Consider the following 22,072-nt stretch of genomic DNA (forward strand, 5'->3'; position numbering starts at 1 on the left):
AAGAGAAAGAACTAAACCAGATATATAGTTGGGTTGTATGTGGCATGCCAAAATGACAGAGATGTGGAGCTGAGGACTGGAGTGATCATTTTGTGATATCATGGCAGTGGACATAGCTGTATTGTAACATTTGAATAATTTTATTAAAAAATCTATATGTATGTTCACTTGGTGAAAAGCAGTATTTCAATGTGTTTTACATTACAATTTAAGTTAACAACATTCAGCCATGTTCCCATGCAGAACTTGTCTTCTCTAAGAAGCTGTGAAGTATGTTTGAGTGGCAGCTTTTCAGTAATAAGCAATATGAAATTCATTCTCTCATTGTGTCTCATGGACCCTTGGGGAAGGTTGAATGCTGAGGCCATGATCCTTAGCATGAAAATTGGGGAGTTTCCTATTCTCAATCTGAAATGATTTTCTGGAAGTCTATCCAGGGAATTAGCATCCCAGGTTTTTACTCATTGCCCTATGCTTGGAGTTGGAAGAGAGACTGGTTCTCTAATGGAGAAAAGTGAACAATAAGGTAACTCTCCTTCCCCTGTATAAGGCAGGCTCCTCCTTTATAGCTGGGTGCAATGCTAGATGGAAAGAACGATTTTCAGTGGGAAGTGCACAATTCTTCCACCACGGCACAACATAATCTATGTAACTGAATGTGACTTCCATTTTCTCTGGATCAAGGGTGACTATGTGACATACTTTCTTCTGCAGCTGGATGTCTGGGAAGGACTGGCACATTCTTTCCTCCGCACTTGCCACTCAGGAGATCAATCTTAACCGCAGGCTCTTGCCCAACATCACCCTGGGCTACAGCATCTATGATACCTTTTTCGAGGCAAGAACAACCTCTGATGCTCTGACAGACCTCTTTGCTGGTGGGAAAATCAACATTCCAAACTACACCTATGGAAAACAGAAGACACCACTAGCTGTTCTTGAAGGGGGCGAATCCCACATCTCCATGCACATTGCAAGCATTTCAGGAATCTACAAGATCCCACAAGTAAGAATTGGGTTCAAGTCAAACACAGCTGGCAACATTTGCCATCTTGTGAAAAACAATACAAAAACCAAGTTTTTCTTATGATAACGATTTTATTGCTTACTTTACATTGTACGTTGCTTTGAAACATTGCTTTTCATGAAATGGGAAGCCATACAAAGGTATTTCAGTTTCGGGATCATTAGAAAAAAAGTGGATTGGACAAATTCATGGAGAAGAGGGCTACTGATGGCTAATAGCCAGGATGCCTATTGCAGAGTTGGAGACACAGCCCCTGCTGCTGGCATCTGTCTGGCTAAGTATAAAAGGGAGTGTACCTCCGAAGCGAAGTCAATCCACTGTGTTAGCAGAATCAAAACCAGATTCATAAGGCCCTTAATTATTTGGGTCCAGGACATCTCAATAATGACATAATCCCTTGTACATGTCCCCAACCACTGAACTCTTGGGAGGAGTCACTCTTAGTGGCTCAGATGAACAGCTTGTTTCCAACAAGAGCCACAATTGTGGAACTCATTTCACAGAACTCTCTTCCAGCTGAGGTCAGACAAGGTTACTTAAAAACCTTCCAGAGCCTAATGAAGACTTTCTTCATTTTTAACTGCATGCAGTAGCCAGTTCCATTCAGGTATGAGCTTACAGTTTTAACTTTTGTCTTTTTTACATCAAACCTTTGAAAACTGCTTAGAGTCCATTCTCATCCTGAGATAAAGTTCTTAACCCGAGGTACTACTTCCGGGTTAGCGCACTCTGTAACCCGAGGTACCACTGTATAAATTGCTTAAATATTTGATATATTTAAAAATATTTGATATTTATGCTAATTAAAAATTAAATATGTCATAATCTTTCACATAGAAGTAAAGTATTCAATCACTGCCCCAGTCTCTTTTCCTTTTCTCACCAGCTCAGTTATGGCTTCGTTCCTCATGATAAAGTCCAGTCCCCTTTTGTCTACCAAATGACACCAAAGCAAGAGATTCGGTACAAGGGGATGGTCCAACTCCTCCTGCATTTCAAGTGGACATGGATTGGTCTCTTTGCTCCAGACAATGACAATGGAGAAAGGTTTCTGAGTACTTTGACACCCCTGATGACCAGCAACGAAATCTGTGTTGCCTTCACAAAAAGAGTACTGCTACAAACCTGGCTGTGGCTACCCCACGAAGCCCCTGCCTTGTGGAGACAAGTCAATGTATTTGTCTATTCTGCAGGCTCTCAATATGGACTTTTTATAATCATGGAAGTACAGTCTTTACTTGAAAGGATAGAAACTGGAGGAAAAATCTGGATAATCACAGCTCTTCAGAACACAATCTTATTTGGTGATATTAAATCTTTCCGCTATGCCCATGGATCTTTCTCCTTTGTAACGAAGACCCAAAAAATGACAAAATATAAATACTATGAGCCAATTTCATTTCGTAGTCTAAATGTTCGGGGGAAAGCATATGTTTGTTCATATTCAAAGCATGCCTTGTCTGTGAAGGGTTGGGGAAAATGCAGGGAGGAGGAGAAGTGGCTAAGGATGCTGCCACAGGAAAAGATTGATGGAATCCAATCCCAAGACAGCTATGTGAATTACTTGAGCATCCAGGCTGTGGCTCAAGCCCTGAATGCAGCATATTCATTCAGCTCCAAGAGGATGTCAATTGTGGGCAAAGGAGGCAGGTTGGAACTTCCTAGGCTACAGCCATGGCAGGTATCTCCTTTTCTTTTGCAAACTGAAATTCATTATCCCAGCTATATGGAATCACCATGATAGGAATTTAGGAAGCAGCCTTAATCCTAAATCAGACCAATGGACCGTGTAGTTCAGCACTGTCTACACTGACTATTAGCAGTAGCCAAAGCCATTACAGAAAAGAAGATGGAATAAAATGCATTACACAGTTAAAGGAATTAATAAAAACAGGCATTTTATCATATAAGAGTTTTCTCCCCTGAAGAATTAAATTTATCATCCCTAGAAACATTTGTCATGAAATGGCAGAACAGGCCACTCTTTCAGAGACGTAGCAGGATAAAGGTAATATTACTCACTTTGGTTCACTTTGGTCACCCTGCAAATGCTGAAGCAGAATGAGAGGACCTAATGAGCACCTTTGAGTCCTAGTTCTCTAGTCCTTATTAAGAGGCTGTTGGGATGCATCATGGTTTCATGTTCTCTCAGTGCTGGAGTTTCTTCTGTTGTAGCTTCATCCATTCTTGAAAGAGGTTCACCTCTATTCTAATACTTCACCTGAAGGACAGTACTTGGATGAGAATGGGGCACTGGCCATTGACTTCGATATTGTGAACTGGGTGCTGTTTCCTAATAACTCTCGGGGTAGAGTGAAAATTGGGAGCATAGAGAGACAGAAGTCCTCAAAACTGAAGTTCACCATTAACCCAGAAGCAATTGTGTGGCCCAAGCTGTTTAAGAAGGTAAGAGGAATTGTTATTCCCTACGACATCTATAATTGTCTAATAACATGTTGAATAGTACAGATGATTGATTGCAGTCTTAGACATCCTTCTCTGGAGCTTAGTCCCATTGAGCTTAATGGAGTCTGTCTTGAGAGAACCTGTCTAAGATTTCACAGTGAGTAGGAGACTTTCAGGAGCAGAGCAGAAGACCTTCCCCCAACTTGGTGCTCTCCAGATATTGTGGACTACAACTCCCATCTACCAAGGCCGACGTTGGGCAAATATATCTGAGGGCAACAGGTTGGGTAAGACTGGAGTAAATTCTGCTCCATCTGTTTATTAGATCAAGAAAACAGAATGAAAACAGTGGAGCTCAGGGTGGTCTGTGTAGTTGAACACACATTCAAATAAAAAACTTCTAAATGATCAGCAGAGGTCAAGATCTTTTCATTCAGTTGAAAAAGGCTTCTCAAAACAAGATTTTCTGCAGTAGATTCCAATAAGTGCAGATATGACACACAAGCAAACTAGGTACCATGTTCTGCGCCAGGAGCAGCCTTTGGTGCCAACCTCGATGACACTGTGGAGTCTTGGGAGTAAAATAGGAACCAGACAGTCCTTAGTCAAAGCTGTGCAACCTAGCAGAAGATACAATGGCAGCAGTCTAAGGACTTTTGTTATTGCTGCTGGTCATAGGAGTGTCTGCATGGTTCTAAGATACTACCATTTATTTATTTAGTTAGGCTATCGTTTATTGTATTTTTCATGCTACCTTGTATACAAAAATGAAGCAGGGATGTTACATAATTACAAACATCAAAGAGGTCTGTTTCCCTAACGAGCTGCTCTGCAAAAGAAAAACAAAACAATAATTTCCACAGAGTAGGGCCTTTAGGCCATTGGAATCAGATATGCCTTCTGTTTATGCCTAGACTATTCCTCGCTCAAGATGCACAGAGAGCTGTCAGCCTGGATATGCCAAGAAAATTCAGGAAGGGAGGCCACATTGCTGCTATGATTGTTCTCCGTGCTCAGAAGGCACAATCTCAACACAGGAAGGTAGGACAGCACCTCAGAGGAAAGGGCCTTCAATGGGAAGATGGGGCAAATATTTCAGCCAGGCTCAAGCTGATACTTGTAAGCCCACCCCATTTTGACTCCCTCCTTCCCAACAACACAATTTTCTTTCCAGATCTCTCCCATGGGCCCACCTTTCCCCACAAACACAATGCCCGTGTTGTCATTTTCTCTATGCAGATGCCGATGAATGTTTTAAATGTCCAGAAGATCAGCATCCAAATGAGGACCGACATCAATGTGTCCCTAAATTAATCACCTTCTTATCCTATGAAGAATCTTTGGGGATCCTCCTGGCTTCTTCTGCCATCTTCTTGTCCTTAATCACAGGCATTGTGTTTGGAATCTTTGTTAAATCCAGGAAGACTCCCATCGTCAAAGCCAACAACCAGGACCTGTCCTACATCCTCCTCATCTTTCTCCTGCTCTCCTTTTTGTCCTCTTTCCTCTTCATTGGACAACCTACAAAAGCAACCTGCCTTATGCAACAAGTGGCCTTTAGCATCATTTTCTCAATTGCTGTGTCTTCTATCTTGGCCAAAACCATCACTGTGGTTCTGGCCTTCCTGGCCGCTAAGCCAGGAAACAGGGTGAGGAGATGGCTGGGGAAGGGTTTGGCCCACTCCATTGTCATTTCCTGCTCCAGTGTGCAAGTTCTCATCTGCACCATCTGGCTTGGAGTCTCTCCCCCATTCCCAGACTCAAACATGCACTCTCAGCCTGGAGAGATCATCCTGCAATGCAACGAAGGGTCTGCTGCCATGTTTTATGGTGCCCTTGGCTACATGGGCTTCCTGGCTGCCATCTGCTTCACAGTGGCTTTCCTGGCCAGAAAGCTGCCTGGGGCCTTCAATGAAGCCAAGCTGATCACCTTCAGCATGCTGGTCTTCTGCAGTGTTTGGGTGTCCTTTGTGCCCACCTACCTGAGCACCAAGGGGAAATTCATGGTAGCTGTGCAGATCTTTTCTATCTTGGCCTCCAGTGCTGGGCTTCTGGGCTGCATCTTCCTCCCCAAGTGCTATATTATAATTTTGAGGCCTGATCTGAATATGAAAGAACACCTGAGGGGAAAAAATTAAACATGGCATTTGGGATATGTGAAAATCCCCCACTAGAATCTTGACTTGATAAGCTTATACTGTGGAGTGAGTTTGTTTGCCAATATACTCTATAATTATCTCTGTATGTGTGTCCAACTGCCTTCCTAATACTGCAATGTACAGCTCACCAGGTATAAGGTAAGTCAGAGATCATTGTCAGCATTCTCTGTTTCCTTCACATCACTTGTTTCTACACACACATGCTTCTTATTTTAATTTATGTACTGCCACTGCTTCCTCAGAAACCTTCAAAAAAACTCGTGGTAGCATGTTTCTTAGGTTGAACATGAGATGAGTCTACTACTAGTAACTGTAGAAATTTAAAATGGTTTATTTAGGGGGGGGGGGGTTATATCTGTTAGAGGAACCAGATGAACACAGGGGTGACTATGGTCAGTTTCTGTACAATTAAGTTAATCCCTTACTCCAGACAATGATTTCCACTCCTCCTTTCTCCAAGCAATTCCGAGTTGACCATCCCTCAGTGGCTGTTAACCCGAACTGATTGTTCACTGTTCAACTGAATTGGAACATCCAGCCTATCAGACAGATTTGCCTGCTTTGCTGTTTGCCTGTCCCCACCTACAAGAAGCTAAAACAGTCTCCCTCTCCTCTGCTAGAACCTGTCCCCTTGCAACCACTGCCATGCAATCTCATCCCATTATAAAAATATAGGTCCCAATGGCTGTCATAGAAATGAATATTTCCTCCTTTGAAACAAGTGAAATCATGCATCTCTAGTGCAGTTCTCCGCTCTCTGACCCTTTAAAGCTGTTGACTGTGACCTGGCTCCTCGGACCGGGCAATTGATGTAAACTAAAAAGCTGATCCTTTTCCTCCAGCAAGGGGCGAGGAGAACAGTAGCCCAAGTATGTGTCACATAACCATCATGTCTCAAAGATGAACCACTCATTGGTTCAATTCTGCTGCAAGGAAGCGGAACATCTTTCTTGCCAGATCAAATGACAAACATTCAGCAGCCATCTGAATCAACTGTATCTCGTTCCCAGCAGCCACTATGGCCAAGGATGAGGAGTGATGGGAGGTGGAGTTGCCAATTATCAACAATTTGAACCCCCCAAAAGAAATGGTATTTTTGGAGAAATCTGAAAAGTATAGACACTTTTTTAAAAAAGCTTATGGAATGGAAATATTTTGGTCAATTGGATCCTGATGAGGCTCTAAACTGCAAAGCTGGGAGAAAGCTTGGTACATTTAAGGATTTGAATGAAGGCTGTGGTTTTGGACATGGCATGGACATTTATTTTAGGTGGTCAGAAAGAATGTGACTGTTATTAGCAGAAGTAAAGTCATTAGACCCAGACATGAAGAAAGGGCAACTTGGCAAAAGTTTTGTGCCATCTACAGAATTTGGGATGCCTGTGATCATGACCCCATGTAGGTATGTCCTGCTATCTATGCTAACCACAGGGAATGTAAGCAGTTTGAAATCACAAATGATGCTTTACATAGGCAAATTGAAATTATGAAACCAGGTGTTTAAAGACCAAGCAGTTGTCTCCTCTTCAGAAACTGTTGGCTCTGGATAAAAGTCCCATTCTCTGGAAACATCTTACAATAAATCTCTTGTATAACCCATTTCCTGTGTGTTCTTATATGGTGCTTATAGCTGGCAATCCCCTCACAAACCAAGAATCCGTATTATAGCTGGTAGGAGCTGCCTGCAGCCATAGGTAAAGGTAAAGGGACCCCTGACCATTAGGTCCAGTCGTGACTGACTCTGGGGTTGCGGAGCTCATCTCGCTTTATTGGCCGAGGGAGCCGGCGTACAGCTTCCAGGTCACGTGGCCAGCATGACTAAGCTGCTTCTGGTGAACCAGAGCAGCGCACAGAAATGCCGTTTACCTTCCCACCAGAGCGGTACCTATTTATCTACTTGCACTTTGATGTGCTTTCAAACTGCTAGGTTGGCAGGAGCAGTGACCGAGCAACTGGAGCCGACCTTCTGATCGGCAAGTCTTAGGCTCTGTGGTCTAACCCACAGCGCCACCCACGTCCCTTTTTGTCTGCAGCCATACATCTCAATTTAATTAAAATAAACTTGTTAAGAGTGGTGACACTAAATTAAAAAAAAACATGAAAGTAAAGAATATCAATTACCCTTATCTCTTACAAATTTATCAGTAACCAATTATCAACAACTGTTTTGCAAAGCCAGATTAAATGTATTTCCATGTGAAATTCTAAACAGCAGACTGACCGGTATAACTTATCAGAATAGACTCTGCTTATGTTCTCAGGCTGTCAATTGTGTGAAGCATATCTTACTACACTGTGATCTGTATAAACAAGCCAGGGGTCAATTAATTAAACCCTTATTGGTAAATTTACCTGGAAATTCTAAAACCTTCCATCTCATGAATATTATAGAAGATAAGACAAATGATAATACCCTGGCCATTGCAAAAATTTTCTTGGATGTATTAAGAATTAGAAATCAACATGCTCTGGATAAAACATAGTGACTGCCTTGGGAAGTTTTCTCTGTATGTTGCTTTCAAAACTGCTTTTGTGTGTCTTTGGACTATAAAAAGGAATGTGTGTGTAAAATTAAAATCTTTCACAACAACAAAGATCCTCTGCCAGCCTATCCCTAAATTAGGATGCTTTGATGAATAAACATCGAGGGTGACTAGGAGCTGAATTTGGTGTGACAGTGATATAAACTCATGTTCTGGTGCTAAACATGAATTCCTTATCTGAATATGGGCTAGGCAGAATGCTTAGCTTAGCTCTGAATTACATGTGGTGAGAGTTCTCTAGAAATCAGGTCCTCTTTGCTTACTAGCTTCCTTTGGGACATCTTCCATTGCCTACGCTGCCGCAAATGAGTACATAATAGAATAACAGAATCATAGAATTGTGGAGTTAAAATTTACGGCATGTACATTGTTAAAAGGAAATCTGTTAAAAATTATGTATAGATGATACCTCACGCCAACTAAATTGTCCAAGATGTATAAAACAGGAAACAAGAATTGCTGGAAGTGTGGGGTGAAAGAAGGTGGTTTTTTCCACATATGGTGGTCATGTGATAAGGTAAAAACTTTTTGGGAAAGTATATACAATGAATTAAAGACGATCTTTAGGTACACATTTCTAAAAAACCAGAGGCATTGATGTTGGGAATGGTGGGAGAGGATATTGATAAGAAGGATCAGAAATTGTTCCTATATGCAACAACAGCAGCGAGGTGACTGCTGGCTCAGGTTTGGAAACAACAGCAATGCCAAGTGTAGAAGAGTGGCAGTACAAGGTCATGGAATATGCGGAAATAGCCAAATTAACGGGGGAAATTCGACAACAGGGCGATGGAGCATTTCAAAAAGAATGGGAAAAAATTATGTTATACATAGGATAAGGTGAAATAGTGAAATCAGTAGAATGGAAATAAACCTCATAATGAGAAATTAAAAGAAACTTTTTTGGATGGTAATGACAATATGAATTAAAATGTAAAATGCAATCAAGGTAACTAATTGTATCTGTAAATGAATATAGACAAACAACAAGACGTGTATATACAGAAAGATTTATTTGTATATAGACACTGCACGGATAAAGTTGAAAGAAGAACAACAATATACAAAATCAATAAAGACAATGCGAAAAACTTAGAGACAACATAAAAAAGCCAGAAGAAGGAAGGAGGGAAGTCAACTCTTAGGAGTAAATGTAAAGTAATGTGTATATGTATAGTATGTAATAAAATCAATAAAGATTATTTTTTTAAAAAAAGAATTGTGGAGTTGGAAAGGACCCTCGGGTCATCTAGTCCAACCCCCTGCAATGACTAAAGCATCCATGGCAGATGACCATCCACTTAGACACCTCCAGTGAAGGAGAGTCCACCAGCCTTGAAGGGAGTACAGTGGTACCTTGGTTCTCAAACCACTTGGAACCCAAACATTGCAAACCCGGAAGTAAGTGTTCTGGTTTGCAAACTTTTTCTGGAAGCCGAACGTGCTTCCGTTTTGAGTGTTACGCTGAGGTCTGTCTTTTTTTGCGGCTTTTTTGTTTTGTTTTTTTGACTGTGTGGAGACCCAGTTCAGCTACTGATTGATTGATTGTGTGACTGCAGTACATTGATTATTGCTTTCATTTTATGGATCAATGGTCTTGTTAGATAGTCAAATCCATGTTAAATTGCTGTTTTAGGGGTTGTTATTAATCCATTTTGCATTACTCTCTATGGGAAAGTGCACCTTGGTTTTGAAACAGACTTCCGGAACTGTTTAAGTTTGAGAACCAAGGTACCACTGTAAACATGTTTTTCTCCTACTGGGCACCTGCTCTCATAAGGTCTCAAAGGAAATCCCCCCCCCCCTCACCAATTATCAGAACCACAGTGATCTACTCTTATTTATTCTGGAGTCTGAGGGATGCCCTCACACATCATTCAAATATTGTCTTTGGGAACATTACGGTAAACAACACAATCAAGGGTGCCAGGGGTTTATTTATTCCATTGTGCCAGAAAAGTTCGATGTATAAAATATGTTGCGTGACACAGAGTCTCTGGGACCAGGGCATTTGGCAGGTGAAGAGGTGGGGGAAAGAAATCTGTGTGACTCTTAACAGGAAGCTGCCTTCTAGCTCAATATTGGCAGGCAGCAGCTCCTCAGCCCTACCTGGAGCAGTGAGCAGAGACTGAATTTGGCACCTTCTGGTGCGAAACAGATGCTGAGCTATGGTCCTTTGTCTTTAGCCCTGAAGCTGGGAACTGTCTTGCAAGTATTTGGGTTGTCTTCCAATGAACTACTAATGGAGTTGGGAAGAACGATCACAAGGGAAGTGTAGCAGGCAGACCCAGAATGGCAACACTCCTTCTCTTGCTGCCTCTTGCAATTTGCGGGATTCAGCAGAGGGCAAAATGCCCACTGAATCTGATTGGGGATCAAAACGGCGCACTGAATTTTTACAGGCCAGGAGACCACCTCATTAGTGGAGTCATATCTCCAAGATTCATTGGAGGTCAATATCCCTTCACCTTTTCCAGAACCCCCATAAGCAGTCTTGAGTCGTAAGTAGTGATTTATTGATTTTGCTTCCTACCAACACCCTGGCCCCTGCTTTCTGGTACTCCTGGTAAATTGCTATCCCTTATTTTGGGTTTTTTTTCCCTTCTTTGTTCCCTTTTTCTCGTGGGCATCATAATTGAGGCAGTATCTCATCCAGTGGGATCAAATTGTTAGGATATTTCCGTTCCACCTTAAAAGGGAGCAGGATGTTTGTGTCACAGCCTGCGTATTTTCCTGTTTCACAGGATGTTTATGTTGTGTCTTTGCTTTCGTTTCTCTCTCTCTCTGCCGGAAACTCTGAAGCAGGCAGTCATGTTTTTCTTTGTTCTGATCAACGCTGAATAAACTTCTAAATAATGCTCTCCTGGGTGCATCTTTCGCTGTGTGCATATCTGCTGATAGAGCGTGCTCGGCTCTGGAATGTGGGAAGCTATTTCTGGAGCTCGTGTTGCTAATTGCTGATACTGCGTGTCTACGGGAGATCAATGGACGTCCGGAGACGATGTGGAGTCGAGATGGACTTTGTCTCCCTGGCAGTATCCCAATACAAATACAACGGAAAAATCTGGAGTATAGTTTTAATCGAAAGCAATAAGCGCTCTCTTTTCTTGCAAACCTGTGACATAAAGATGATTGAAGCTAGGTTGTGTTTTCTTGGAATGTCTAAAGAAAAATGCCCTCATTCATTCATTCATTCATTCATTCAGTGATTGAAAGGTTTCTGTATGTCTTTTACATGTTTCAATGTGTGTGCGTGCTTTTTTAATTAAGTAATAAATTGAGTAAGGCCCTACAAAGCATAAATTGTATTCTATAAGGTAGCAAATGCTGTGAGGTGTGCTTGAGTTGTAGCTTTTCTGCAGTGACCAAAATAACATTCATTCCCTTATTTGTCTCCCATGGAACATTGGGGAAGGTTGAATGCTCAGACCATGTTCCTAGACATGAAAATTAGATAGCAGGTGGATAGAACCATTTTCAAGGGGGAGAAACTAATTTATTTCTCCTCCTGGCACAACAAAATACACGCAATTGCAAAATATAAATGACTACTATGCTTAAGGAAGTGCAGTTCAGCGAGTATGACTCAGAAAACTTTTTATCCAGTGCTCAGCAGAGTCCCATATCCCTAAGACTTCTTTTATTTATTATTAGTATTATTTATTATTAAATTTATAAGCCACCCTTCATCGAAAGATCTCAGAGCAGTTCATCTTGGCTGCATTAAGGGCTGCTCTTCTCATACACCCATTGTTGTTGTTGTTTAGTCGTTTAGTCGTGTCCGGCTCTTCATCACCCCATGGACCAGAGCACACCAGGCACTCCTGTCTTCCACTGCCTCCCGCAGTTTGGTCAGACTCATGTTTGTAGCTTCGAGAACACTGTCCAACCATCTCGTCCCCTTCTCCTTGTGCCCTCCATCTTTCCCAACATCAGGGTCTTTTCCAGTGAGTCTTCTCTTCTCATGAGGTGGCCAAAGTATTGGAGCCTCAGCTTCACGATCTGTCCTTCCAGTGAGCACTCAGGGCTGATTTCCTTAAGAATGGATGCATTTGATCTTCTTGCAGTCCATGGGATTCTCAAGAGTCTCCTCCAGCACCATAATTCAAAAGCGTCAATTCTTCGGCGATCAGCCTTCTTTATGGTCCAGCTTTCACTTCCATACATCACTACTGGGAAAACCATAGCTTTTACTATACGGACCTTTGTTGGCAAGGTGATGTCTCTACTTTTTAAAACGCTGTCTATGTTTGCCATTGCTTTCCTCCCAAGAAGCAGGCGTCTCTTAATTTCGTGGCTGCTGTCACCATCTGCAGTGATCATGGAGCCCAAGAAAGTAAAATCTCTCACTGCCTCCATTTCCTCCCCTTCTATTTGCCAGGAGGTGATGGGACCAGTGGCCATGATCTTCGTTTTTTTGATGTTGAGCTTCAGACCATATTTTGTGCTCTCCTCTTTTACCCTCAATAAAAGGTTTTTTAATTCCTCCTCACTTTCTGCCATCAAGGTTGTGTCATCTGCATATCTGAGGTTGTTGATATTTCTTCCAGCAATCTTAATTCCGGCTTGGGATTCATCCAGCCCAGCCTTTCGCATGATGAATTCTGCATATAAGTTAAATAAGCAGGGAGACAAAATACAGCCTTGTCGTACTCCTTTCCCAATTTTGAACCAATCAGTTGTTCCATATCCAGTTCTAACTGTAGCTTCTTGTCCCACATAGAGATTTCTCAGGAGACAGATGAGGTGATCAGGCACTCCCATTTCTTTAAGAACTTAATACGCCCATTACAAACATGTAAACCATTATTTGATAAACAATTTTTGTGAGATGCACAATGCCTAGAGAGGTCATTTGATACAGTGGCAGCTGCTAACCACTGATCCTGGTGGTAAACAAAAAAGGGCTGATTTCTGGTTTTCCCACCAACCTTCTCCTTTCCAAAAAAAGTGCTGCAGACATGGGTAGTGGTAGACCTATGCCCCACTTCGCCAAACTTACTGGTCTCATTTCATATTTGCTTTGATGTATATGGGGGAAGTGTGACTTTCATTTTCACTGGTTCAGGGATGACTATGCGATGCATTTTATTTGACAGATGGATTGGTGGAAGGAACTGGCACTTTCTTTCTTTCTCACTTGCCATTCAGGAGATCAATCATAACCCCAGGCTCTTACCTAACATCACTCTGGGCTACAGCATCTATGATACCTATTTTGATGGAAGAACGACTTCTGATGCCCTGACAGACCTCCTTGCTGGTGGGAAAATCAACATTCCAAACTACAGCTGTGGAAGACGGGGAGAACTGCTGGCGGTTCTTGAAGGGGGTGAATCCGACATCTCCACACACATTGCAAGCATGTTGGGTACCTACAAGATCCCACAGGTAAGAACTGGGTTCATGTCAAGCATGTTAGGATAGTTCCATTCCACCTTTAGAACAGATGTGTGGCTTGCCGTATGTCACATGTCTGTTTACTTCCAGCACAGTCTGCTGGGAACTTCCATTTGTATACTGCTGTTTGCTTCGACATGAAGGGAAGCAGACATGTTTTTCCATTGTTCTGTTGTTCCTGAACTATGCTGAATAAACGCCTGTAAATAATGCTTAGACATATCTCTGTCCGCCACTTCTGTTGTGAGAAGTTATTCACTCTGCTGATAAGAGCGTGCTCAGTATTTAAAGGTTTCTGAGGCTCGAGTCACTGATTGATGCTGTTCCGAGAACCGGAGTTCACCCAGCTGCCGGCCAGTGGCTGGGTGAATGCATTGATGAATGTTTTGTATTTGGCAGGAAAAGACATTCCAGCAGATTTGTTATCTAAACCTGTGAATAGATAGCAACATTTGAATTAGCAAAAATGTTACAAATGTATGAACAACCTGGCTGCTGAATTCTGCACTAAATAAGTTTCCAAATCGTCTTCAGAGGCAGCCCTATGTATAACACATTGCAGTAATTTAACCTTGGGGTTACCAAAGCATAGACAATAGCTAGGCTATCCCTGTTCAGATAGGGCATAGCTGGGCCACCAGTCAAAGCTGATGGAAGGCACTCCGGACCAGTGAGGCCACCTGAGCCTTGAGCAACAGCAAAGGATTCAGGAGTACCCCCAAGCTACAAACCTGCTCCTTCAGAGGAAGTGTAACCCCATCAAGAGCAGGAAGCTGAAAGAGATCATTTCCAGGCTGCGCACTATCCTGCACTATCTCTGCAGCTTTCTTATGGCACCTGGAAACATAGATTTGATCCAAGGTGGGAAGAGTGCACCCAATTATTCTGTTTTTTTCTTTCTGGTCCATCTTTCTAAGATGTTTAGAGACTATTGCAGTTAAGGTGTATAGAAATTGTGTATATTTAAATAATATTTGAGTTTCACCTTAATTAAATTTGTCATCATCTTTCACAAAGAAGTATCAAAGCTTTGTCCTAAGAAACAAAACACCAGTCTGTCTACCTTTCCTTACCAGCTCAGTTATGGCTTTGTTCTTAAGGATAAAGTCCATTCCCCTTTTGTCTATAGAATGGCCCCCAGTGAAGAAACTCAGTACCACGGGATGGTCCAACTCCTCCTGTATTTCAAATGGACATGGGTCGGCCTCTTTGCTCCAGACAACGCTAATGGAGAAATGTTCCTGAGCACCTTGACCCCTCTGATGACCAGCAATGAGATTTGTGTTGCCTTCTCAAAAAAAGTACAACTCCAGACTTGGCTGTGGATACCCCATGAAGCACCTGCCACGTGGAGACAAGTCAATGTCTTTGTTTACTATGCAGACTATCAAGATGGACTTTTTATAATCATGGAGGTAGAATCCTTCCTTGAAAGGATACAGACTGGTGGGAAAGTCTGGATAACAACAGCGCTTCCAAATAAAATCTTGACATATGAGACTGGAGCCTTTCAGTATGCCCATGGTTCTTTGTCCTTTGTAATGAAGACCAAAAAAAGAACAAAATATGACTACTATAAGCCAGTGTATTCTCCTACTTGGTGGAAAGGATTTGATTGTTCATATTCAAAGCATGTATTGTCTGTGAGGGGTTGGAAAAGATGCAGGGAGAGGGAGAATGTGGAGATGCCGCCTGAGGAGGAGATTGAAAGAATTCTGTCACAAGATAGCTACATCAATTACTATAGTGTTCAAGCTGTGGCTCAGGCCTTAAAAACAGCATATGCATCTGGATCCAAGAAGAGGCAGATGGTGGGTGGAGGAGACATTGCTGAACCTCCAAGGCTACAGCCATGGCAGGTACACCATTTTCTTTTTGCAAACTATAATTCATTGTCTAGAATTAACATGATAGCAATTCCATAAGCTGCCTTACACCGAATTAGATCACTGTTCTACGTAGGGAACCTTTCCCAGGACTACTCAGAGATGCCACTGGGAAATGAAGCTAATACCGTCTGCACCCGGAGCAGATTCATTCCCCGCTGAACCCTTTCCTGCATCCAGAGTCAAGCATAGCATTTCATTTATTGCTACAAATTTATAAGGCACCCTTTAACCCATGAGCATGATCCCAGGCCATTTTGCAGGAATGCATAAGAACACTCACTAAATGCTGGTGTTTTCCATGTCATATTAGCTTCATCCTTTCTTGAAAGAAGTGCGGCTCTCTTCAAATACTTCAGATGCTGGACAATACTTGGATGAGAATGGGGCAGTGGCCATTGACTTCGATATTGTGAATTGGGTGCTGTTTCCTAATGATTCTCGTGCTAGAGTGAAAATTGGAAGCATAAAGAGACAGAAGTCCTCAAATCTGAAGTTCACCATTAACCCAGGAGCAATTGTGTGGCCCAAGCTTTTTAAGAAGGTAGGAGAAATTATGTTATTCCCTATGGCGTCTATTATCTGAAAAGGTCTTCAGATCTAAAGTTCACCATCAACCCAGAAGCAATTTCATGGCCCTTCTGCTTTAACAAGGTAGGCAAAAAAATTTGTGTGATTTCATTAACCAAGACATAGTTTGTTGAATATTACAATTGGGACTTGTTATTTCTGGTCAGTGACCAAAATAAATCAATTCATTCAGGCTGAAATAGATTGTAATGGATTGCTTTAAAGTCATTCAGCACCAGATGAAAAGAAAAAAATGACCCCAAACCGCCCTGTCCCGAACCATTCTGTATTTTCAGAACAAAGGCAGCAACCCTACTGGTGACATATCCCCCAAATCTACCCTGAAGGGTCACATGGGTAGGCAAACTAAGGCCCAGGGGCTGGATGCGGCCCAATCACCTTCTCAATCTGGCCTGCGGACGGTCCAGTAATCAGCGTGGTTTTACATGAGTAGAATGTGTTTTATTTAAAATGCATCTCTGGGTTATTTGTGGGGCATAGGAATTCATTCATTATTATTTTTCAAAATATAGTCTGCCCCCCCCCCACAAGGTCTGAGGGACAGTGGACCGGCCCCCTGCTGAAAACGTTTGCTGACCCCTGGGTCAGTACAACCTATAGAACAGCTCACAAGAGCAGGAGAGTGGGTATTGCGCCATCTGGTGGGCAGAAATGGTTGTACTGAAGGCACAGTCCAAACACTGAGGTGTTGAATCCCTACCTTTAGAGGTAAATATCCCACTGTGCTCTTCTCAAAAGCTGTGACCTGATTCCATAGACACAAATGCTCTTAACACTTTCTCCTCAATGCTCCTTCTTCTCCTGTGTTTTGTAGTGGTTAAGAGCGGTGGACTCGTAATCTGGTGAACCGGGTTCGCTTCCCCGCTCCTCCACATGCAGCTGCTGGGTGACCTTGGGCCAGTCACACTTCTCTGAAGTCTCTCAGCCCCACTCACCTCACAGAGTGTTTGTTGTGGGGGAGGAAGGGAAAGGAGAATGCTAGCCACTTTGAAACTCCTTCGGGTAGTGATAAAGCGGGATATCAAATCCAAACTCTTCTTCTTCTTCTCTTCTTGTTGCAAACCACAGAGCCAGAGGAGAGCTTGTGTGAGTAGTGAGTCTCCTTCCTCTTATGCTTACAATGTGCCGTGTTCGAGATGCACAGAGAGCTGTCGCCCTGGATACGCCAAGAAGGTGCAGAGAGGGAAGCCACCATGTTGCTACGATTGTGCTCCCTGCTCCGAAGGGACCATCTCCACTCAGGAAGGTAGGAGAGGATGTCAGAGGAAAGGGCCTTTCTTTTTAAAAAAAAATTTTTAAATTTTTTTCCAATGCAAAATCATAACAAAAATTACAAACATTGAATCCAAAAAAATACTATACAAACAAACAAAACGGCACATACAAAAAAAAAACAACACAGAAAAAAAGGGGAACAAAACAGAACCGAACGAAAACGAAAAAGCACACATTTACAGGGGGGGAAAAGATATCACTACGTACATTTACACATATTGACTTCCTTCCTTTGTTCTAAAACCTCAGTAAATTTACTCTTACTGTATTGTTGTGTCTGGTTAGATTACTTTCATCTTTATACTTTTTTTATATATATACACCATTTTTCCCCCCTTTAACCCTGTAAAGCATCATTCATTATATACCAATACACTTACTACAGAACAATGTTTTTTCATATACTCTTTTGCACCACCCCATTCTTTTAATAATTTCTGGTCCGATTGTCCCCTTATAAATGCTGTGAGTCTTGCCAGATTTATGTATTCACAAAATTTAATTTGCCAATCTTCACTGATGGAATTTTCCTCCCTTTCCAGTTTTTTGCTATAAGCATCCTGGCAGCTGTTGTTGCATAAAGGAATACTTTCCTTTGATTTTCGGGAATATCGTTTGTAATTAAACCTAAAAGGAATGCCTCTGGTTTTTTACTGAAAGATATTTTAAACATCTTTTTGAGTTCTTCGTAAATTTCGTTCCAGAATTGTTTAATAGGTCGGCATTCCCACCACATGTGAAACATTGTTCCTATTTCTTTTTTACTTCTCCAACAGGTATTCGAATTTAATTTATAAATTTTAGCCAATTTTACCGGAGTTAAGCACCATTGGTACACCATTTTCATAAAGTTTTCTCTTATTGTGTAACATGCTGTGAACTTAATATCATATTTCCATAATTTCTCCCATTGTTCTAGCCGAATCGCATATCCTATATCACATGCCCATTTGATCATAACTTCTTTTACTTCTTCATCCTTTAATTCCCATTCTAATAAGAAATTATACATTTTGGATATATATATTTTTGAGTTTTGTAATAATACTTTTTGTAATTTTGATTCATCTTTTTCAAATCCTATTGTTTTATCCTGATTGAATATTTGTGCAATTTGGTGATATTGAAACCATGTAGTACAGTATTGGGTCACCTCTTCATATGGTCTTAATTTTAATTGGCCCTGTTCTTCCTTTCCTGGGAGGATGAAGCAAAAAGTTGAGTCAGCCCAAACAAGACATTTGTAATTCGAGTCTAGCTTACAGCTCCCACCACTGTCTCGCTGGGCATGGGGTAGCTTCTTGGTTATCTCATCCTATGAATGGAATGGCCTTCCCAAGGAGGGCTAATCTGTTGCCAACTGCATGGTCCTTCTGGCACCAGGAGAAGAAGCCTTTATTTGCTCACGCACCCCAGCATGTAGAATCTGGATTTAATGATCCACTCTACAGCATTTTATTCCATGATTTTTAACTGCTACCAGTAGCATTGCAGGTAGTACACATATTTGAATCTGATGTTGCTGGGCTATCTAGGTGGGTTGAGAGAAAGTGGAAAAGATAAGTCAGGGTGCATTGGCTTCACCAAACCTGTGGCCTTTTAAAATGGGGCATCTTCCAGAAAGTGATTTCAGAGGAGGTATTGTCTTGCTCTGGGGCCCAGTCAGTACTAGGGCCAATGAGGTAAAGGTAAAGGTACCCCTGACCATTAGGTCCAGTCATGAACGACTTGGGGGTTGCACGCTCATCTCGCTCTATAGGCTGAGGGAGCTGGCGTTTGTCCACAGACAGCTTCCGAGTCATGTGGCCAGCATGACTAAGCCGCTTCTGGCGAGCCAGAGCAGCACACAGAAACGCCATTTACCTTCCCACTGGAGCGGTACCTATTTATCTACTTGCACTTTGACATGTTTTCGAACTGCTAGGTGGTTAGGAGCTGGGACCGAGCAACGGGAGCTCACCCCGTCATGGGGATTTGAACTGCCAGCCTTCTGATCAGCAAGCCCTATGCTCTGTGGTTTAGACCAAGCACCATCCATGTCCCATAGGGCCAATGAGAGGGCCCAGCTATTTCACTGTGGCCTCTATCAGTTTAAGGCAGTGTTTCCCAAACTTAGAACTACAACTCCCATCATCCCTAGCTAGTGGGACCAATAGTCAGGGATGACGGGAATTGTGGTCCAAACTCTAAAGTGTCTTCAAACTGTGGCTTTGTCTTCAAACTATCTAGGAGCTGGAGGAGGAGGCACACCAATTTGCCCTCAGCCACAGAGCCCCTTTTCCTTGGTTTTCCTAATGGCTCATCACCTTTCTTTTGTTCTTCTAATGGTTCATCTCCCAGGCGATTACTTAATGAGGAAAGTAGCCTGGCTTTTTAAGATTTTCATACTTGCTGGGTCTGGGGATTAAGTACCTGGCAGCCACAAACTCATAACATTAAGGTTTAGCCATAATACACTGGAATCTGTCTTTATATTAAGTCATTTCAATGATCTAACTAACCCAGGTGTCTAGAACTTTTTCTTACTGGTGCGCCAGATCTTTATTTCCCCAAATCTTGGCAGGCCAGGCCAAATTTAGCAGCTGGGTGCTGCTCACAACCTGTCAATCACCTGGTACAATAAAAATGTCATGTAATTTTCATGCTTTAAAGCCCCAATTGCATTTCAGAGTGCAGTGTAGGCTTTGTTGAAAATTATTTGCAAGCAGCCCAGCACTGTTCCACTAACGGCTGATATTTGGGTGTCCAAAATGTAGCACAGTGGTGTTTACAAGGGGCTTTCTAACTGCCACACACTGCGGTTTGTACCTCTGGTTTTTGAGCGTTGAAAGAACAGCAGTGGAAACGGAGAAGTGGCTTCCCTTCTTAGAGCAATGCATGCTGCCACCCAGTAATGGAAAATGAGGGAGCAATCTTTGAGCTCCCAATAGTTCCTTTCAAGCCCTACCCTGATGTCAGGTGTAGTGTACATGAGGGTCACTTCCAAAAATGGATTTGTAGACCAAACGGAGAGTCCAAGTGGGCCACATTTCACCTGTGGGCTGGAGGTTGCTCTTCCCTGGCCTACTAGAAGAGGCTCTGACACATCTCACAAAGTCTCTTTTCCTCTATGCAGATGCCAATAAATGCACCAAATGCCCAGAAGATCAGCATCCAAACAAGGACCGAACTCAATGTGTCCCCAAAGTCACCACCTTCCTCTCCTATGAAGAATCTTTGGGAAGATTCCTGATTTCCTTTGCCCTCTTCTTTTCCTTAACCACAGGCATTGTGTTAGGAATCTTCATTAAATTTCTTGACACGCCTTTAGTCAAAGCCAACAACCGAGACCTCTCCTACATCCTCCTCATCTCCCTTCTGCTCTCCTTTTTGTCCTCTTTTATCTTCATTGGCCAGCCAAGGAAAGTGACTTGCCTTTTCCGACAGATGGCCTTCAGCATCGTATTCTCAGTTGCTGTTTCTTCTGTCTTGGCCAAAACCATCATGGTGGTGTTGGCTTTCCTGGCCTCAAAGCCAGGAAACATCATGAGGAAATGGCTGGGGAAATGTTTGGCCAACTCTATTGTCATTTCCTGTTCCAGTCTCCAAGTTGTCATCTGCACCCTATGGCTGGGTCTGTCTCCCCCATTCCCAGAATCCGACATGCACTCCCAACCTGGAGAGATTATCTTGCAATGCAATGAAGGATCTGCTGCCATGTTTTATGTTGCCCTCAGCTACATGGGCTTCCTGGCTGCCGTCTGCTTCACAGTGGCTTTCCTAGCCAGAAAGCTTCCAGGATCCTTCAATGAAGCCAAGCTGATCACCTTCAGCATGCTGGTCTTCTGCAGTGTTTGGGTGTCCTTTGTGCCCACCTACCTGAGCACCAAGGGGAAATACATGGTGGCCGTGCAGATCTTCTCTATCTTGGTCTCCAGTGCTGGGCTTCTGGGCTGCATCTTTCTCCCAAAGTGCTACATTATCATACTCAGACCTGATCTGAACACAAAGGAACAGATGATGACCAAAAATTAAGCATGACATTTAATTCTTAGTACTAGAGGTATGGACAAATTCTGCACTAGAATATGGACTGGACCCCTAGATAAGGATGATTACACTGCAGGTGTGAAGGCTTGGTTGGACTCCCAACATCTGGATGAGCAGCCCCAATAATGTTCTGTTTTTATATGCCACTGCAACCCAAAATAAGCTTTGAGCTACCCCAAGTAATATATATGGGAGGAAAAAATCCTTAAATAAGAGACACAGGGGAATGATTAATGGACTTCAATGTCTGTACACTAATGCACAAAGCATGGGAAATAAACAAGATGAGCTTGAGCTCTTGGTACAGCAAACTAAATATGACATAATAGGCATCACTGAAACCTGGTGGGATAAGTCCCACGATTGGAATGTAATAATGGAGGGATACAATCTATTTCAGAGAAACAGACCAGACAAGAAAGGAGGAGGAGTGGTGTTATATGTCAGGGACGTGTATACCTGTGAAGAGATCCAAGATTTAGAACCTCAAAGCCAAAGTGAGAGCATTTGGGTCAAAATTAAGGGAGAGAAGAATAACAGTGACCTCATTGTGGGAGTTTACTATAGATCCCCAAGCCAAACGGAGGACACAGATGATGCCTTCCTGGAACAGATGGCCAAGCATGCAAAAGGAAGGGAGATAGTAGTAATGGGGGACTTCAATTACCCGGATATTTGTTGGATGTCAAACTCAGCCAAGAGCATAAGGTCAAACAGATTCCTCACTGGCCTTGCAGACAACTTCATTGTCCAGAA

At 42.4% G+C, this 22,072-nt stretch overlaps 1 protein-coding gene across 1 annotated transcript in view; it reads left to right on the forward strand.

The window, feature by feature from the left end:
• Positions 1-21,500, forward strand: part of LOC310670182 (vomeronasal type-2 receptor 26-like) — a 32,627-nt gene extending 11,127 nt beyond the window's left edge. The window contains exons 3-8 of the mRNA XM_083425009.1: positions 4,348-4,474; positions 13,287-13,526; positions 14,612-15,394; positions 15,735-15,965; positions 17,081-17,258; positions 20,403-21,500. Of these exons, the coding sequence (XP_083281135.1) occupies positions 4,348-4,474; positions 13,287-13,526; positions 14,612-15,394; positions 15,735-15,965; positions 17,081-17,258; positions 20,403-21,301 (2,458 nt within the window). The 3' untranslated portion in view covers positions 21,302-21,500. The remainder of the gene's footprint in view (positions 1-4,347; positions 4,475-13,286; positions 13,527-14,611; positions 15,395-15,734; positions 15,966-17,080; positions 17,259-20,402) is intronic.
• Positions 21,501-22,072: the final 572 nt, after the last annotated feature.

This window comes from Podarcis tiliguerta (genome assembly GCF_965153285.1).
Source record: "Podarcis tiliguerta genome assembly, chromosome: 2".
Taxonomy (NCBI): domain Eukaryota; kingdom Metazoa; phylum Chordata; class Lepidosauria; order Squamata; family Lacertidae; genus Podarcis; species Podarcis tiliguerta.